This window comes from Desmodus rotundus, chromosome 12 (assembly GCF_022682495.2).
Source record: "Desmodus rotundus isolate HL8 chromosome 12, HLdesRot8A.1, whole genome shotgun sequence".
NCBI classification, from domain to species: Eukaryota; Metazoa; Chordata; class Mammalia; order Chiroptera; family Phyllostomidae; genus Desmodus; species Desmodus rotundus.
This window is the reverse complement of record NC_071398.1, coordinates 66099969-66112542: the sequence shown is the minus strand read 5'-3', so window position 1 is coordinate 66112542 and position 12574 is coordinate 66099969. Positions and strand designations below refer to the sequence as shown.

At 41.6% G+C, this 12574-nt stretch overlaps 1 protein-coding gene across 1 annotated transcript in view; it reads right to left on the bottom strand.

The window, feature by feature from the left end:
• Positions 1-11460, bottom strand: part of MAN1A2 (mannosidase alpha class 1A member 2) — a 123975-nt gene extending 112515 nt beyond the window's left edge. The window contains exon 1 of the mRNA XM_024570613.4: positions 10175-11460. Coding sequence (XP_024426381.1) covers positions 10175-10476 — 302 coding nt within the window. The 5' untranslated portion in view covers positions 10477-11460. The remainder of the gene's footprint in view (positions 1-10174) is intronic.
• Positions 11461-12574: the final 1114 nt, after the last annotated feature.

The window sequence follows — 12574 nt, the reverse complement described above, 5'->3', positions numbered from 1 at the left end:
TTACTAATTTAGACTCACACGGACAGTATTAGCACAAGATGAACCTGCTGCTCAGTGCTCTCCACACCCTCAGTATTACCAATCTTTTTAAGTACAGGGAAAAATCTAGGTCCTGAAGAACGGAAATGTTTTATAATGACATCACAGATTGACAGAAAAATAATTCACACTATTATACATACAACAGATACACACCAAAGAGATATAAATTTCATATCAGATGCCACCTTACTGCCAAGCAATTGAAAGAGTCACGTATGCACATATAACCTTATAAACTAACCAAACATAACCATATAGTTATACAGAAATCGTTTTAGAGACACAAATATACACAATTACGCCAGATCTCAATTTAACGCAATGATTAGCATATTTTTTCAGATGCTAGGGTCTAGTTCCTTACTGAAAAAAGCTGCAGGAGCACTGCACTTTACATCCAGATAACCTAGTCCATTTGCCAGAAATGCATAAGTCAATGACATAAATGCCTACAGAGAAAAAACCAAAAAGGATGAAAGATAAAGTAGTAATTTATCTGAACTCTCAAAACATGCCAATAACCTAAATGCATGCACCAGAGTCTCACCCAGATGAAAAAATATCTTTAAGAACCCCTAGAATCTGACTCCAAGGATAATATATGCTTTAAAATGGTAAGATTTGAACCTAAGATTTAAATTTTCAGTAGTGTCTGAGTCAAAATTAATCATCTATACTATTCTACAATAATTCCCAATACTACTATAATGCTTAGTATATAATACCTACTCAAAAAATTTGCCGAATAAAGGTGACCAACATTTTTTAAATGGTAACAGCAGTTATCACTAAGGAGCTGTCAAGATATCTGCGTAAGTAACAGAGGTTGATTTTATAAATATGTAAATGTCAAAAATATAAAAAGAAAACAATACAAATTGGTCTTTATAGTCTCCAGATTACTTCATACCCTTTTTTAAAAACTATATAACTTGTCCCTAAAGTGCTTGTTAAGATATGGAAAACAGAAGAGACATTTTGAAAGGCATTTCTCAATATTAAGGTTAGGAAATTACAGTCTTAAATGAAATAAAATTTCACAAGGTCTGAGGCCTGAATTACTAAAGGACTCTTATTTTCCACAAACTCTATCCTAAAGTCTTATATAAGTGGAGAGATATAACTGTTAACAGTGCACAAAAATGACACTTGCAAATACTTTTGAAAATACACCTATTACCTTCAGTCTAGTATATAAAATGTTCAACAAATTTTACTTTTAAACTTATGAAAAACAAATGTACAGGACGGCATTTCATTCATTTACTTTTAAGTTGGTACAGATTTCATTATATAAATAACCATATACAGTAGTCTCCCCTTATCCACAGGAGACATATTCCAAGACCCCCAGTGGATGCCTGAAACTGCGGAGGGTACCAAACTCTACATATGTTACGATTTTTCCTATACACACACACCTTTTCACTTAGAGAAAGCATGCGTGGCTTCAATCTGGCCTAACTGAGTTGTCAGCATCACACTCTTTCGCTCTGGGGCCATTATTATGTGAAATAAGGGTGATTTAAACACAAACATCGCAACACCGGGACAATCCAGTAGCTGTGAGGGCTTAGTGACTAACGTACAGGTAGTGTGCATACAGCATGGACACGCTGGACAAAAGCATGAGTCACTTCCAGAAGGGACAGAGTGGGATGGCGTGGGATTTCATCACACCACTCAGAACAAAGAACAATTTAAAACTTATGAATTGTTTATTTCTGAAGTTTCCCATTTAATATTTTTGACTATGGTTGTCCACAAGTAACTAAAACCACAAATGGCAAAACCATGGACAAGGAGGGGAAGGGTTTACTCTAATATATAAATAAATTATAGTCATTCATAAAATTATTTTTTAAATCTTAATTTTTATATATAAAAATAACCCTGGCTGGGTGGCTCGGTTGGTGTCAGCCTATAACCAAAAGGTTACAGGTTCAATTCCCAGTCAGGACACATACTAGGCTGTGGGTTTGATCCCAGTGGGGGCACCTACTGGGAAGGCAACCAACTGATCAGTGTTTCTCTTTCTCTTTCCACCCCTCCTGCCCCTCCTGCCCCTCCTGCCCTTCCTCCCTCTCTTCTTCCTTCCCTCCCTTTTCTCCCTTCCTCCCTTTCTCCTCCCTTCCCTCCCTTTCCTCCCCCCTCCCTTCTCTTCTCCCTCTTTCCTTCCTTCCCTCCCTTTCCTCCCCCTCTCCCTTCTCTTCTCCCTCTCTCTTCAAAATCAATTAACACATCCTTGCATGGGGATTTTTTTTAAAAAGTCACTGCTAATTCTATTTAGAATACATTTTATTTTCACAGTATTTGTGATGTCTTGAACTAAATTACTGTGCATTCTTCAGTTCCCAATTTCATAAAATTACTCGCAGTTCATATGTATAAGCTAGAAGGAATCTTTCAAGATTCATTCAATTTCCTCGATTTATAAATAAGGCACAGGGAGGTTAACAGCCTATCTAAATGGACTCCAACAAGTAAGGACAATGCTGAAACTAGAGCCTCTATTTCTTAACACTGAGCCCAATGTACTTTTAAACATACAATGGTGCTTTCCTTCTGGACTACATAAAATTCCAAGGTAGATCACTGGAATGAATGCCCTTTGAAGAGATTTCTTTATCATAAATTCTAAAACCCAATCTTCAAATAAATCTCCAGCACATTCTTCATGACAGCCATGTTCTAAAAGAAAAAAGTTCCAGTAAAAAAATCAATGGCAATCAAGATAAACTTTTATGACTGAATTATGACATTATGGAAAATGAAAGTAGCAAAATGATTGTCCTAGCCAATAAATATGTAGAGTCAGCCCAAACATTTTGATAATTTTCAAATAATTGCACACATAACGTTTACCCAGTTGATTACATTAATGTTTACCACGCACTAGGGGATAAGATGTTTGGCTTCTGTGGTGCCAACTTTCCAACTTTAGTATGGTCTACGTTTTAGGTACCCGTATTGTAAAAATGAGATTAGTAATACCAAACTTTCTGATCTAATGTGAAGACTAACGGTTAAGTATGTGAAAAACACTCGTCACATGCTCTTTGTTTCCTTCCTTTTTTCCTAAACACAGAGAAACTCAATGTGAGGGTATGCAAAATACCTTAGATACATTTATAGGAATAAGTATGCTCTAGTTAGGGTCAAAACAAATTATTCCCTAATTTTTAAAATTATTTGTTATAAAGGGCCTTTATTAAAACTGTATCCTTCTCACTTTCAGACATCATCCCTCCTACTCTAGCACTCTTCTCTCAATTCTTCCTTCATTCTGCTTATACCTTCTCTCGTGGAAATTGTCACCACGCCATGGACATCATTTATTCAATAGGTATTCACTTTTACTAAGGACATTTCAAGCATTGGAGATATAAAATAAATAAGAGAGTCATTTGTCCTCAAGGAGCTCATGTTCTATTGGGAGAAACAGGTAAATATGCAAATGACCATAAAGCTGTAATCATAGACAATACTTGAGAAAGATAAAAGTACACAGGAAAAGGCTACCTAGAGGCAGGAGAGGTAAAAGAATATATGTGAATTTGGGCAATCTCAGCTGTTAATAGATAAATTAACATTAACAAGAATAATGTAGATCAAAGAATACTATTAGGAAATAAAATTAAGTGCATATCGTTCAAAGTAATTTCAAGCATGGTTTTACAATAAATAATTATAAAAACAACATCTAATTTTAAACTACATGTTATAGGAACTTACGTAATTAATATAAGTCTATGTTAATAGTTTGGAAGGAATATTCTGAGATTGTGTGTTTGATCCTTTAATAAGAAAAGTCCAAAAGAAATATTAATAAATAAGAGTAAATAAACATTTCATCGCCCTAGAACACTTCTTATAGGATCCCAGAGAAATTCTGCAAAGGCTAATAGAGCTTTTAAGGCAAATAAATTAATGCTTGAATAAATTTTATTTCCTTAAAACATTTTACTTCATCCAATAAATACTGTTCCTCTATTAACATTCAACTTGTGGGGCATTGTGTAGTATGTCATTTCCTAGAACTTCCAGCACTTACTGATCGACATAAAAATCAGGACTTCTACCTCGGCACCCTGCATTTTGATCATACCATACTAATGCTTCATCCGTTTCTGAGAAGAATGGAAAACATTCTGATGACCAGTGATTTTACAATGCTAAACTAAAAAAAGAAGCAAAGCCATTGTCACTTTGCTTAGGATCAGAAGTAGGTATTAAAGGAGAGTATACAAAACATCATCTGGTGAGCAGCCCCAAAATACAGCCTCTTCCAAATAACTATTAACACTCTGGAAAGATGATGAAAATAATAAAAAACTCAGACTATCAAAGAAGTAAGAGCCATCATGTCAGAGTCTGAAATAACTGTTTACCTAACTTGTAACCATACCTAGAATATACAGAACACCAAGCCTTACCTCACCAAACAAAAAATGCCCCCAAACTACTACCCTACCCCAATGGTAACTTATCTCAGAGACCAAGGGTCTCTAGCGATGAGAAAACAAGACAGAGAGCTCCATGCAGGCAGAGCACTGTTCAACCTGCCTTTCCCCACAGACTCTTCCCAGTTCCTGACTCACTGTCTAACCAGCTAGGCTTTTGTGAGAGCAGCTCCTGGAGCACAGGGGAAACGAAGTGCATGGGAACGAAAAACCGCATTCTGGGTGGTAAGGGACAAGACACAAAGTCTCAGTAGCTGCCCACGCTGCCAATTAATTGTACTCTGAATTCGGGAATGACATAAAACCTACTCCATCACCAAAACAACTGAGAGGACAAAAGACTGCACCATCATAGTAGAACAGAAAACACAGACTGGGAGCTGCATAGATCAACTGACCAAGTACACAGTTGAAAACGGTATTCACTCAATATATAAGTAGACAAAAAAATGCAACAAAAGCATCTATATCACAGACTGTTGATAAATATCAAGTATAAACAGACCTACCTTAGTCACATCTGAGTAAAGAGAACTAGAAAAAATAGCCATAAGCCAATGAGGGGAAATATACAACAAGGAAAAGTTCAGCAGACTTACAGGATAAAATTATGTAACCTCCCCAAAACAGGAGCAGAAAGCCCTAAGTATAAGAACAGAATAGGTGAAAAAAGAACGGAAGAGGTATGAAATAAGAAAAGAAAGAAAATTTAAATCATAACAGTGAGGTTTTAAATCTCTAATTTTGCAAGGAAAAGCAAGACTGAATCAAGCAAAAAATACAAATCATGACAAGAAAAACTTGAGTAACTCCCACTAAAGCATGCTGCAGTTTGAACTAGCCACATTTCAATTTTAATAGTCACATATCACTAGTGACTACCATATTGGCCAACACAGGTTCAGAGTGATTGTCTAGTTCAATGGCACACAGATACTTACTAGAAGCAAGGGGCAACTTTGGGCAATGTTCTAACTCCTAAGCCTATCTTCTTTCTGTTTGAGTAAATAACTCCTAAACCTATGTTCTTTCTGTTTGAGTAAATAATCAGAAATTAACATACGCCCAACCCTCAAGTATTCAATTCACACTAACAACATCCTGACTGGTGGATGAAACTTGCTGACAATTCAAATAAGTATTTAAAAAACAAAACAAAACCACAAAGCCCATTTATATTAATGCCATTACTTAAAACAAGTGTTAGTTTCTAAAAATGAAAGAAATCAGTAAGTAAAATTTTAATGAGGTCCATATTATAAAGAAATTATGAACACAATAATTCATGTGTATCAGTATATATTTTTAACAACATTCATGTGCATCACAACTTGTTTTGGTTACTTTATAATTACAGATGCTAAAAATGACTATCATCAACACCAAACTACACACTTCATGATTATCATCTGGAAGGTATGAGCTGAATGATTTATGAACCACTAAATAGAAGGTAACATACAGGTTTTCTGATGAAAATACTTTATCTTAAATTCATTTAACATCAATTGCATTAATCTTTAGTGTATTTTTTCCATTACCATTTAGTCCCCTTACACCCCCTCCCCCTAGCAATCACCATTACATAAATCTAAATAGAATTAAATATTATGTATTTCTTAGTAACCCACAGCCATGACACCCAGAAACTGGGAGTTATCCTGGACTCCTTCTACCATAGTCCCCAGAGTCAATCAACCACCAATTCTGTGAAACAACAGTGGAACAGCTCTTGAATCGAGCACTTTCCTCCATTAATTTTTCTCCTTCCTTGTGGTCTAAGCCAGTAATATCCTGTGACCTAGAACCACCTAACTGATTTCACTACATCTCCTGCTCCTCTCCAATCCGTGATTATACTGCAACCCAAGTAATTCATTTCTTTTAATTTCTCAATAATTAAGTCATTCCCTTGTTTTAATGAAAACCCTTCAATGACTTCCACAGACACACTTTACAAACTCTCCAGGATACTGCCTAGAGATTCCAAACTCAACAACACGCAGGGTAAATACCGATTCACTAGCCCTGACCAACGTGGCTCGGTTGGTTGGGCATCAATCCCGCAAAGTGAAAGGTTGCCCATGGATTCCTGGTCAGGGCACATGCCTGGGTTGCTGGTTGGGCCCAGGGTCAGGGGCATTGGAGAGAGGCAACTGATCCAGGCTTCTTGCACTCTTTCTCCCTCCCTTCCCCTCTCCCTAAAAATAAATAAATAAAATCTTTTAAAAATATATTGATTTATTAGACTTACTTCTCTGGCAATTTAATTGAATGGCATAAAGTGAGGAGCACATGTCCCTCCAGAGACAGTAGCTGCTACCCAGATTCAGCCGAGTGCTGCCCTCTGAAAACACAAACGTGGGTGTCACCATTACCTCTAGTTTTACAGGAGAAATCAGAAGTCCAGACTTTTACATGCAATCTCCTGATATGTGAATGCTGGCAGCTAACTCAAACTTTTCAAACAATGAGGAGGCCGAATCTGATCTCCCTTCTAATCTCTTCACCTAGCCCCCCCACTGCCATCTCTACATCAGCCATACTGAGTATTTCTCAAGTCCCCAATGATGCCAAGTTTTTTACCTAAAGGCTCACACACATCATTGTCCTCTGCTTTGACCTTTTCCCCACATCTCTACTTTACTCAGAGATCTCCTACTTGCTCCCGGTGTTGGAGCCAGTGCTTCCTCAAGGGGGTCTTCCCTATTCCAATGCCACCCCCGGGGACTCCACCCCCACACTGGGGACTCCACCCCACACTGGGGACTCCACCCCCACACTGGGGCCTCCACCCCACACTGGGGCCTCCGCGGGCTAAATCACACCATGTGTGCTCTGATAGCACCGAGAACAACTCCCTAACACACTCATCACACCTCAAAAGTAAATGTATTCATTTATTGCACAACACCCCCCAGATGGTCCATAAAAGCAGGGTCTGACCACTGTAGACATACAATACACACTTGTGGCTAACTAGTTTGGTTATAAAATGTTCCTTTAGACAATAAGGTTCTAACGTGCTTTTAAAATATTAATCTGTACCCAACTTTTCAGAAACATACAGTATTTAAAGGTAAGAAGACTCAGAATTAAAATATTCAATTAAAACTATAATCATTGATAATAATAATAGCTAGTATTTATTGGGCATTTACTAAATGCTAGGAACTATGTTAAGAAGTTTGCATGAACGATCTCATTCAGTATAACAATCTGTAAAGTATCAATGGATGCCACTGTCATCCAAAGGAAGCAACTTAGGTATAAAGTTTAAAAATTTGCTCAAGAGCACAATTCTAATCAGTAACAAAGAAGGGTGTGAATCCATGTAGCCTAACTCCAGAGCTTAAGCACTTAACTAATATAATAAACTAATTCATTAATAAAGAAAAGCCAATTCAAAAAGTATCCCTTAAATACCATGAATAAGAAATAATGGGTCCTGGCTGGTGTGGCTCAGTGACTGAGTGCCGGCCTGTGAACCAAAGGGTCCCCGGTTCAATACCAGTAGGGGCACATCCCTGAGTTGTGGGCCAGCTCCTTGGTTGGGGGCGTGAGAGAGGCAACCGATTAATGTTTCTCTCACATATCATTGTCTCTCTCTCCTTTTCTCTCTCCCTTCCTCTCTCTAAAAATAAATAAATAAAATATTTTTTAAAAATAATGGCCATGATTTAACTTACCCTCATCCCTCTATCCTGCACCTTTCTCCATACATGCAAAATTAAATTATCAGTTTATATTTTCCAAATTAAGAAAGTTTTTTTTGACCCACACCCAAATTAGGTATGATCTTAATACCAACTAATTCTGTTAAAATGCTATTTTCTGAATAATTTTTAAATAAATTGGTGTTTAACTGATTTGATGTTTTGTGTCTTACGTTTGAACTTACTGCTTGAATGATCTATAATTTGAAATGTACTTCATTGCTCCAATTACAAGAATTCTTATCACTATAGCCTGTGTTTTCAGATATGGCTAAGCAACAACTGATAACATACTAAGCAAATATAAAAACTAACTGATAAAGCCCAGAAATGTATGCACAGAGGTCCCTCCCTACCTGAACTCTACTTGAATTCTTGCTTTCCAGAACTCAGGAACCAGAGAGATTTGAATAAATTCTCATATGTATCACTTGCTACTCAGACTCTCACTACCCAAAACTCAGGATTTGGCTCACTTACTACTACCCCTTGCTATCCGAATTCAATAATCAATCTCTCACTGCAAACTCAGGAACCCAATAGTTCTGGATAGCAACGCACAGGCTATATAAATTTCAGAACTCTTATTTAAGAGATTTGAGTAGGCTTTTAAAAATGTGCATTTTAAAAATGTGATATTTTAAAAATATCTGATTTTCATTCAAATTTTAAATCTTATTTCCACTTAACTGAGAATTTTTCTATGTGACTTTTTAAACTAGAAGATTAAATATATATAAACCATATATATTTTTAACCTTTAGACCACACTTAAAATATAAGGGAAACTGCTTAACATTGGGCAGACAGAGTTAAATAATGTTAATGCACGGCCATCAAAGAGCTCAAAAAATTTTTTTTCAACTACTTATCATAGTTTATACAAATACCACGGGAAATAAGATTTTCAAGGAAAACACGTACTTTCAGTGTTAATTTTCAGCAACATATTTCACAAACCACATCAGATTTTTCTTGACGTCGCAAAGAGCAGAAGGCAAAATAAAAGAAACAAATACAAAAGAGTATAGGAGTTGGAAATGATGGCAAAAATTCCAAAATAATTTAGTTACAAAAGAATGGCATGAGACAATGTTAGAACTATTCCATAAGGTTTAGCCAAAAGTAAAAGAACTGGCAAGGAAATAATAAATTAACAAGATTGAGGAAAAAGGAAAAAACAAGCTCTCGCTACAACAGTGCGTTTCCCCAAGGATTTAACCTAGGCTCACATTTGAACCTAAGCTTTCTCCAAAACCTCCTGCTTGATAAGAAGTTAAAACTAATGTCAGTTGAAAAGAATTCAAGCATATGACTTTCACCACATACTCAAAATTATTTTAAGAAACAGAGAAAAGAGGGGAAAGATTTAGCAGATTTTTTAAAAAGTGCAGGTTTGAGAAAACTAAACTACTTTCCCAAACTTCTTTTGATACAAATGACACAAACGATTTTAAAATACTGTAACTAGAGCTCCCAGTTTATCCAAATTTGGCCAAACTCTCCCTAGAGCTAGCGCACTTCAGATTTGGTGATTTGAAAGAATGTGAACCCTTTACCAGATAATCTTCTAAATTAAATAGGTACTTGACCGACCCATAGAAGCTGTCAGGACTCAATACACCTATTTCACTGGGCGGCACAACGACTGAATGCAACACATTCTCAATAAACGAAGGCACCACATATGTCACTTTTTTTTTAGGTTACCTCCGGACACAAATGTTTCTCCTATATAAAACGAAGGAGCTGGACTTTAGATGGGGCTCTAGGGGCCCTTTCAGTCTATGGTTCTACTCAACCAGTTTTGAAATAAGTCTCAGGACTCGGAAAATTACATTTTACTGCAGGGGGTGCGGGGTGGGGGTGGGAGGACAAAAGAGGTTATCTGATGCAATAAACCATACCTTGCTCTGCCAAATGTTAATACCAGAACTTCTGAAATAAACAAACCTGTGTCTATGTTCATCGGGTCCATGAATCAGGAAGGCTCCAGGGTTTTTAGCCCCTTTGTTGGCATCTACATGAGGAATTAACACATCTTCCAAACCCAGATCAAAGCGTTTGTGTTTTGAAGAGTCTGGAAGGAAGAAGAATGCCCCAAAACACAGGGTGATGAAGGCACTTAAAATAAGGAGGAGGATAAACTTCTCAGAAAGTCTCAGGGTAGCTCTGTGATGTGGGAAGGAAGGCGGCCCCAAGTTCAGGGGTGGTATCCTTCGTCCAGACAGGGGCAGCAGGGCTGGGGTAGTCATCGTTTACGCTCTAGCACAGAATATTTTATAAAGTTGTCATCTTACATCAAATGTACAATACATTGAACAGTCTTCAAAATCTTGGCAAAAATGGGGAAATTCAATTTTTCTCCTTGTAAAGGACTGTTGTGCTTTTTAATAGGGTACCTCTCCCATGCTCGTCCAATTACATTCAGAAACGCGTGTGGCCCCCCAAACGATCACTAGTTTATGTCCTGTCGTATCTTCTTTGCCATTTGGCTTTCAGGACCTCATCGGGGTTCTTAAAAGTGTCCTTCTCATTCCTAAGGGTGGATCAGGCGAGCAACACCGCAGAGAAGATGCAAGGTGGGTTCTTCCATTCCTGCACCCCAGTGGATGCTCCAGCGTGGTCTCCCGCCCCCGCGGGGGGCCTGACCAGATCCGAGGAGTTGCAGAAGGTCCACTTCGCCTCCTCTGCTGCTTCGATTCCACAACCGCTCGCCCGCAGTGATGGAAAAATCAGGGTCTCCTCGGAAGTCGGCCAACAGGGAGGGCGGTCTCCCACCTCCCCAGGAAGCCCGAGCAGCGGCGCGGGGCGAAGTGACAGAAGGTCCCCGACGCGGCCCCCCGGCTCGCGGCTCCGGCCGGAGCTCCGACGCTGCCTAGTGGACGGCGGGCGCGAAGGGCGTCCGCGTCCCGAGTACCAGCGCCCTCCCGGCCGCTGCCGCCGCTGCCGCCGTTGCTACCGCACGGCTCTGTCAGGGAGCGGAACTTCCTCCTCCGGCGGCCACTGAGAAGCCCCGGCGTGCGAGGGGGAGGGAGCGCGGGGCCGCCCCCGCCGGCTCCTCCTCCTCCTCCCGCTGCCGGCGAAGTTAACCCCGGTGCCTTCCCCCGGAGCGAGGCCGCCGCTGCCCGCGCCGCGCCCGGTCGCGGTGACCGAGCCCCTGCGGCTCCGCAGCGTGGGGAGCAGCCGAGCCGCGGCCCCTCGGTCCTAAAGCCCGGGGCCGGCGCCTGCTCATTCCTCGCTCAGCTCCGGGGAGGAGGCGGCCCCGGGCGCGCGGGAGCAGCCGCGCCTCCGCGGGCAGAGGTCGGCCGGGCCGCCGACCGCCGTCAGGCCCTCCTCCTAGCCGCCCCCGGCCCCTCGCGGCGGATCGCTCTGACGGCAGCGGCGGGAGAGGCGGTGCGGCCGCGCCGTGCGGGGCTGCGACCTGGTCCTCGCCCCTGCAGCCTCAGGCCCGCACCAGCGCCGCCCGGCCGGGCCCCGACACCCGTTAGGCGCACGCCGGAGAGGGAGCCTGCGGGCGGGGGGAGGGGGCGCCAGGGCGCGGGCTGGCCTGCCGGCCGGGACTCGCGAGTGGGCGTCCCCGGGCGGTGAAGTGCGAGGTGCGCGCGCACGCTCCCGGCCCCGCCGCCGCTGCCGCCCCTCCCCCGCCCGCCGGGCCGCGCTCCGGCCTCGCGCCGCTGTGAGCTCCAGCGCCCGCGCGCCCCCGGAAGCGCCTGGCCGCCGCCGTCTGGGCTCTCCGGGGAGAGACGGCCGCCCGTCTGCGCGACGCTGGTAACTTCGCCCGTGCCAGGCGCTCTGCCCTCGCCAGCTGGGGGGGGATGGACCCGGCCTTTGGGCTGGAGGGTGGAGGCTCGGGTGGCGGAGCTTCCCCTGCAATTAAGGGTAACTGGAATTAAGGGTTCTGACAGCTAAGGTTTACCTTTAATCTTGCTGTGTGGAAGTCTTGTCTTAATTATAGACCATTGTTCCTTAGGGCCCAACGGCAAGGTCTCAGACTTCTTCCGCGCAGCCCATGTGCACATAGTTGGGCACCAGAAGCTCTCGAGCCATCAATATTTAGCCCCAACCACGAGCCAGGCTCTGGGTTAAAAATAAAATGGTGCCGTGGCCGGGTTGCTCGGTGGGTTGGAGCGGGGTCCCCACCGCCAAGGTTGCAGGTTCCATCCCCTGTCAGGGCACATGTACCTAATGAATGCGTAAATAAGTGGAACAATAAATCTGATATCTCTCTCCCTCTCCCTCCCCCCTTCCTCTCTCTCTCAAATCAATAACTAAATAACATTTTTTAAATAAATAAAAACAAAATGGCAACCTTGCCCTTTTCATTAGATTTCCTTTTTGGGGCATCTGACA